Genomic DNA, 7,995 nt, shown 5'->3' with positions numbered 1-7,995 from the left:
AATTTAAGAGTGGATAGTTATTTCTGGATGATGAGGTAAAAGTTGATTTTTATTTTCTTTTTATGTTTGTTTGTTTTTGGTTTTGTTTTACATTTTCTTACCATCAGCATAATCTATTTACTGTGTTAAAGTTATTTTAAATTTTTTTTAAAAGGAGAAAATCACAGTGAGTTTGGTTTATGGCATTTTTACTGCGATTTTGCACAGCATTTAAAATTTCAAAGGATAAGTTAAAATTTTTAAAGAACAGTGCACTCACCTTGGCAAAAGGAGGAAATAGACTTCACTGTGGTTTTAACCACTCACCCACAACTTTGAGGAAAGAAAGATTGTCTAGCCAAAAGCCATTACTTTAATAACACAATATAAGCATTGTACTGAGCAGTAAAACATGTTAACATGTGCTAAAGCTCTACCATCTTTGGGTATTGGCTCTTGTCTTAACAAAGAACAAGCAAATCAGTTATGGAACAGCAGACAGTGCAACACACACTTTATAAGTCTTGTTTTAACATCACCCAGTGCTTCTCTGAGCCCCAAAACCCTCCAGTAGGCAGCTGTCCATCCTGAAGACTTTCCTCCCCTGAGGAATCCACCTTCGGGAGGTTTTGCACTGTGCTTTCCTCAGAAACATAATCATAAACATAATTTGGGAGCTGGAGGTGGTTTCCTCACTCAGTGGTATGGAAGAGAAAAAAAGAATACTTCCTCAGAGGGACCTGACAAAGAAGGAAGGTAGCAGCCAAGTTCTACTCTTGGGAAAATGCATTGGATTTTTAAAGGAAATTGAATCCTACCCATTATTTTCTTTAAATGTCTGGCTTCAGAAAGATTAGACATTCTGGGAAGAACTCGGTCATCTCCACCCACCTCATTTTACAGAGGAGAAATGACACAGCCAGTGTCTTGAGGCCAGTGAATAGCCAAGTCAGGGCTGGCCTTCTGTTGTACTGGTTACCTCTGCTTGTTGACCAGCAGCTTCCATGATATTAGTTACATGCTATTAACACACACACACACACACACACACACACACACCAACAAAAAATAACCCTGAGTATGCCGTGTAAAGCTCATCAGTAAGGCAGGAAGTGGAGATATAAACCTCTATGTCTGAAAACAAAAAGTAGTTCCCACTATTACCGGAGTGTTGTTCCCAAAGTGCTCCCTCAATGTAATCTTGTTCAAACTCATTATCAGTACCTTAGCATACTGGCAAGTACCAAGAAAACCTACATGAATGAATGCTGATTAGGCAACCACTAATGGGTGGAATAGATAATACATGAGAAAATACTCTGTGAAAGATAAAATAAACTATTATGATGTCAGTGGTGTTAAAAAGAAAGCCTTGCATGGACATCCATTCCACTGCCCTATTGTGTTTCATGGATATTCCAAATATATTCTTTCTATCTTTCTTTTGTTTTTAAGATTTTATTTATTTACTTGTGAGAGAGAGAGAGAGAGAGAGAGAGAGAGGCAGAGACACAGGCAGAGGGAGAAGCAGGCTCCATACAGGAAGCTTGATGTGGGACTCGATCCTGGGTCTCCAAGATCACACCCTGGGCTGAAGGCAGCACTAAACCTCCGAGCCACCCGGGCTGCCCCCAAATATATTCTTTCTACTGCATTTTGGCTTGCTAATCCAGAGGTGGATAAATAATGATAAGCCTAGTAAATTATGCTTACTGTCTTAAGATTTAAAAAACTCTTATTATATCTGTTAACATCTAGTAACTATGAACCTCTCAATGTGGGAGTAGTAAGTTCATAATTTTTCAAGAAATTAGCCCACCAAAATATGAAAACTGTGGGTCATTTTCTAAAAATATTTTTGTTTACCAAAGTCATTTGCTTTTTTTTTAAGATTTTATTTATTTATTCATGACAGACACACACACACACACACACAGTAGGGAGAAGCAGGCTCCATGCAGGAGCCTGATGTGGGACTCGATCCCAGGTCTCCAGGATCATGCCCTGGCCTGAAGGCGGCGCTAAACCGCTGGGCCACCAGGGCTGCCCTACCAAAGTTGTTTGAACGCACATTGAAAGCTTTACAATTATATATGTGCTTGCAACATTATGTAGTCACATTTTCCTTTTTTAACTTTTTATTATAAAACTATAACTCTCAATGATGAACATAGAATCTTAAACAAATTCTATTTCACACTTTAACATAGGATTAGCCAAAAATTCCAGTCAAACTTCTTGAATTGAAAAATGAAGAAATGCAGTGAAGTCAGTCCCCTCGGTATTTCTGAAACACATTAGACTTATTCCTACCTTCTACATCTTGATCAAACAATCCCTACTAGAACTCCCATCAGAATTCCACTTCACCTCACTCTTCGTAACTCCCCAAATCCTACGTGTCCTTTAGGCCCTCTAACAAATACTCCTGCTCTCAAATACCCCTGCCTCTCCGATGCTATCATTTATGACAGCAGTTCACCATCTTCTCTTTCCCACCTGAGATCCAGTATAGAACAAACAAAGACCTCAGCTCTTGAAGCCAAATGGACTTAGTTTGCTCCCTAGCCATGCTACATAGCAGCTGGGTGAACAATTTTGTCCCCAGTAAAATGGTAAATGGAGGTAATATTGCTTACTTCACAGGATGCTTATCAGCAAACTGAATGAGATATTGCACATGAAACCACCTGGCACTTAATAAGTGCTCAATAACATTTTCCTTCCTTCTATCCTCATTTAGCATCTGCCTAAATTCCACCTTATTATATTCTATAATTATCCACATGTGAAATTATCCCTGCCACTTCGACATGTCCCTTAAAATCATGGGTTTCTCTCTAGTCCCCATAGCACCCGCCATAGACATTGAGCTCATCAAAGTAGTTATGCAATCAAATGACCTCAAGCTGGAGACTACAGCACACGAGGTCCTTATTTTCTGAAAGGTAGCAAGCTCACTTCTTTCCCAAGCCAAATTCAATTTATTTTAATAATTAAGCCCTTAAACTGATACAGAAGTGGCTTAGAAGTCTAGAGAAACAAGTTCTAAACCAAGCCCGGAAAAACAAATAATAAATGAAGGAGTCACATGAGTTCATGTTACCTTGCTGACTTTGAGGGATCCCTTTGGGTGCCTTCTCCACCTGGAGCTAGCACAGAAATGGACAACTGCTTTTATGTACTCTAGCCCCCAGAGGAGCTTCATGGACTCCTCAAGAATCTGATGTGGTGAACATTGCCAAATTAAGTTTTGAAGTTACTGTCACACTCTTGTCCAATTTATACTATCTTTCCCAACATTTTATTGGTCAGAGCCTCATTTTAACAATATTTACAAAGCACAAAGGTTACATCGTGAAGTTTTGATAATGTGCCTTTATGATTATTGCTAGTTATTCAGTCACTTCTGAACACCATCACTTACCATTAACTGCATCCATGAAACAATAAACAGAACGCTCTCTTAGAGAACATCTAGAAAAATACAGGCTTTGGAAGTAGCCATGTATAACTCTCAATGAATCTTTCCACATTTGGCCAGCAAAAGTTTGTTGATTGTATCTCTAACTAGAGCGCTTAATCCTCTTTATTTGGAGATTGACATAACTTTTCCTTCTCATCTAGTCTGCAACTCATTTTACTATCTGTGTGGCTTGGAACATGTAACTGTCTTCTCTGAGTCTAGTTTCCTCATTTGTGAGGAAATTATTTACACTTATGTTGTTGTGAAGACAGAAGAAGTTAACACAAGTAAAACACATAGCATCATATAAGATGTTTAATAAACACTGAGTAAATTGACAATGTGATACTCAAGGGATGATAAATGTGATTTTTGGTTGCAAATAGCTACTACGGAAGGCTTTTATGTATAACTCTTGATCTCATAACTATCCATAAATTTGCACTGCCCTGATCTTTTTCTTTCCTTCCTTCATTCTTTCCTTTCCTTTCCTTTGTTCCTTTCCTCCTTCCACAAATAAGTTCTAAAAGGCAGAACCATTGAGTACTATTTCTGAAACTGTTTTCTCTAGGACATGAGTCTTTGAAGATGGTCTTTGAAAAAAAATCCTATGGTAATAGTCCCTTTCTTGGGGGATTAATAATGCTTATTTTATTTAACGGCTCAGAGAAGACTTATAGTTAGGAATCTTCTTTGATATGTTTAATTCAGGGCAGCCCAGGTGGCTAGGTGGTTTGGCGCCTGCCTTTGGCCCAGGGCATGGTCCTGGAGACCCAGGATCGAGTCCCACGTCGGGCTCCCTGCATGGAGCCTGCTTCTCCCTCTGCCTGTGTTTCTGCCTCTCTCTCTCTCTCTCTGTCTCTCATGAATGAATAAAATTTTAAAAAATATATGTTTAATTCAAAGTTTCCCAAACTTATTTGACCCAAGAAAATCTTTCACCATGAAATTGACTAATATCTGGGGTAGTCATGAATTTCTAAAGAAGATGTATTTTCAGTTTTCTTCTTTTCAGGCACATGGCAGGATTCTATTCTCCTGTTCTTTAAAGCTGGATGTGGTCATGTGACACGTTTTAGCAAATAAAAGATGACTGGAAATAACATCTGTCACTTGTACCTGGCATTTAAGAATTGGTGCCTGATTCCCCAATTCTCCCTCTCTCTCACCTCGATGACCAATAGCATTCTTGATAGAATCTGGTCTCTGAGTCAGAACAATATAGGGGACAGCCACCTGCTCACCTGTAATGAATATATAACGTAAATGAGAAGTAAATTCTTAGCATTTAAAACCACTAAGATTTGGTGATTATTGGTGTGGCAACATAATTGGACTTATCCAGACTAGTATGATTATCTTAAAGTTATTTACATCTTATAGATGTAGACAATGTTTACAATGATCCAAGTTTTTAGATCAAAGATTAGTTATTTGAACTTAACAGCTGGAATCAATTGCCATGTGCTCAATATGATTGATAATATGAAGATCCACAATTAATAGGAATCAAAATTTCAAATTAACAACGGAACAATGGATGGAGTAAACGTGTATTTCATCTATAAATTGTTATCAAGGAACTGTGGCCACAAGAATATTTAATACATGGTGTTAGAGCAGGATGGCATGAGTTATAAGTACATCTGTCACACTCGGATTTGGAAAATCAGATCTCCATTTTACCATTAAATATCTATGTGTCCTTAGGAAATACTTGGTGTTTCTGAATCTCAGTTTCTTCATTCGTAAAATAGAGATGATGATACTGACTTCTTTAGGGTGGTCATCAGGATTAAATTATGCAGAGTACTATCAGAGTCTCTAGCACAAAGGAAGCTTTCAATAGATTGATCATTCATGGTAATAGTAAGGATTATAATTCTACCAAATATTACATTGTGTCACAGTGGCCTTGGTGTTAGAATGCTAGAGTTTTAATACTAGTTCTACAGTTTCCAGCTAGGAGAGCTTGAGAGAGCCATTTAAACTGTAATTTGATTTTCTAATTTGTAATCTGGAAAAATATCACAGGATCAAATGAAGCGATGTTAATTATAGCACAGATAAATTTTAAAATATACCACATAGGGTGGGGGAGTGGGGGTGACTGGGTGACGGGCACTGAGGTGGGCACTTGACGGGATAAGCACTGGGTGATATTCTATATGTTGGCAAATTGAACACCAATAAAAAATAAATTTATTAAAAAATAAAATAAAATATACCACATATAGTTATTTTATGTTAAGGATGATTATAAGATCACTCCATAAATTTGTTATCAAACATATTATCAGACTTATTTTTTTTTAAGATTTTATTTATTTATTCATGAGAGACACACAGAGAGAGAGGCAGAGACACAGGCAGAGGGAGAAGCAGGTTCCATGCAGGAAGTCTGACATGGGACTCGATCCCGGGTTTCTGGGATCAGGCCCTAGGCTGCAGTCAGCTCTAAACTCCTGAGCCACTCGGGCTGCCCAAACTTATTTGTATTCATACGGATTGCTTCTAAAGGGTGTTTTCATCATAGGGCACCCCTATTCATCTAGCTATTTCTGGGAGTCATTGACAACTCCTCATTCTCCCTCTCTCTTCCCTGACTAAAACCTCCTTCTTGCACACACATCCATTAAACCACCAAGTCTACCTCTAACTTTCTCTGTGATCCACTTATTCATTCTTCTTTATCCTCTCTGCCATGATCTTCAACTCTCATTTAGAGACTGCAACAGTCTTTCAACTGGCTCTATCTCCTCCATCAAGCCATTGTTCACACTGCTGCTGAAATGATCTTTCTAAACATATGCTTATATTATTTATTGCCCACTTTGAAAACTCTTCAGTGGCTTTCCATTTTCCTCAAGAAAAAGTCCAAATTTCCTTATCATGGCCTACAAGACCTTTCATGATATGCCTGTGTCTACTTGTACAGGCCCTCAAACTCTCAGTGGTCTAGCTCTATGAAACTCACCATTTGTGGAAACTGTGTTCTCTCTCTCTCTCTCTCTCTCTCTCTCTCAGCAGGCCTTTGCCCCTGCTGTTTTCTTCACCTGAAACCTCTTTTCCTACCCTCTTTCAAACTAGTTAACTTCTACTCCATAAATACCTGTAGAATGGGTATTGAAATATCACTTATTTAGACAACTTTCTGCATAACTTAATGAATAAAACTTTCTTAGTTCACACTTCAGTAATTTTTTAAACTGCTCTATCAGTAAGAATTTAAGTGAACAGCTAAAAATGTTTTTAATAATATTAAAAAACAATATTTTATATTTACAGTTTAATTTTGTATGGACAAGGAAGCTATTTTCTTTTTATGTTCTTGTCATTATTTTGGGTTTTTAGAAATTTAAAAGTTTTTAATAAATAAATTGAAAAAGCTCAATAAGCAATTGAAATATACAATAATTTAAAAACTCAATAAAAGTATTATCAGTGATTTATGATGTGTAAGATCCCTAAAAATATCCTGGGATACTTTTTCCTTCCTAGTTGAATAGCACCAAATCTTTAATAGTTATTCAAAGAAATACAGACATGGTGAGAGCACATTTTTCATGAGTTGTTCTAGATGCTACACAAATGTGTCATCAACTTAGAAAAAGCAGTGCTTATTTTGATAAGATTCATAACCATGTTTTATATGTTCCAACTTAATGGACATGTTCTGCTTTCTATGTAACCCAGGGATTAGTTTCATGTAAACTGTTAGCCTTTTAGTTTTATCACCCACTGAGTATTGCCAACCCAAGCAAATGAAGGTTAATAGCCTAGCAAATGTTCTATGGACTTGAGGGTAGACTTGAACATTGCAGTAAATCCTGAACAAAACAGACCCAAAGCCCAAATGGAACAAATGACATCATTAGCATAGTCTGTATCTCCTGAAGGAGGAACGGGGCCTTGCAAGGACTAGCCAGCTGCAAAGCGCAAAGAAGTTCTTGGACCAAGAAGTGGGAAGGTGGTCTGGAATAATCAGAATGAGAACTACCATTTCTGAGTACCTACTTTGTGCAGGCATCGTTCTAAGTGTTTTGTGTTGGAGGTAAATTGTACCAGTCAGTGGGAACACAATCTCAAAAGTACCAGCAATATTTGCCTAAAGGAAGTCATCATAAATCTGTTTTCAACCTTTGTCTTGAGGGAGAAAATTGATTTTATATTGCTATAGAGCAAAGAAAACTATAACCTATGTTCAGGTGATTTTCAAGTCTGATTTTACGTTTTGCTTGATTTAATGTTCTGTGTTTTCCACAGTTAACATACCCTCTATGATGTTAAGATATTTTGTTAGGACATCATTTACACATCACTCATTGCATGGACAATGGTTTCTCTGAGGCTGACTGTGCTCCCTCCTAGGCCTTACTGCTTCCTGAACAATGCTATTTAGAAGCAGGTCATAGGTCCCCTCTACTCTATAGATTCATTAGGCCTCTCTCTTTTCGTCATTCCCCACCCCTTCCAGCCCCACAGAAACTTCACTTTTCACTTCCTGTTTAAGATACTTGGAATAGGGGCAGGTCCTGAAGAAGGGAGCT

The 7,995-nt window shown here is 37.7% G+C and overlaps 1 protein-coding gene across 1 annotated transcript; it reads right to left on the bottom strand.

The window, feature by feature from the left end:
* Positions 1 to 440: 440 nt before the first annotated feature.
* Positions 441 to 7,475, bottom strand: INSL5 (insulin like 5). The gene is given in 5 exon segments (XM_038538808.1): positions 441 to 670; positions 3,086 to 3,112; positions 3,115 to 3,202; positions 4,565 to 4,689; positions 7,463 to 7,475. Coding segments are annotated over 5 exon segments (483 nt in total).
* Between the last annotated feature and the right edge of the window lie 520 nt (positions 7,476 to 7,995).

The sequence above is a fragment of the Canis lupus genome, chromosome 5, assembly GCF_011100685.1.
Source record: "Canis lupus familiaris isolate Mischka breed German Shepherd chromosome 5, alternate assembly UU_Cfam_GSD_1.0, whole genome shotgun sequence".
In the NCBI taxonomy this organism is placed as follows: domain Eukaryota; kingdom Metazoa; phylum Chordata; class Mammalia; order Carnivora; family Canidae; genus Canis; species Canis lupus.
Note: the sequence above shows the minus strand (reverse complement) of the source record. Positions and strands in the feature narration are given on the sequence as shown.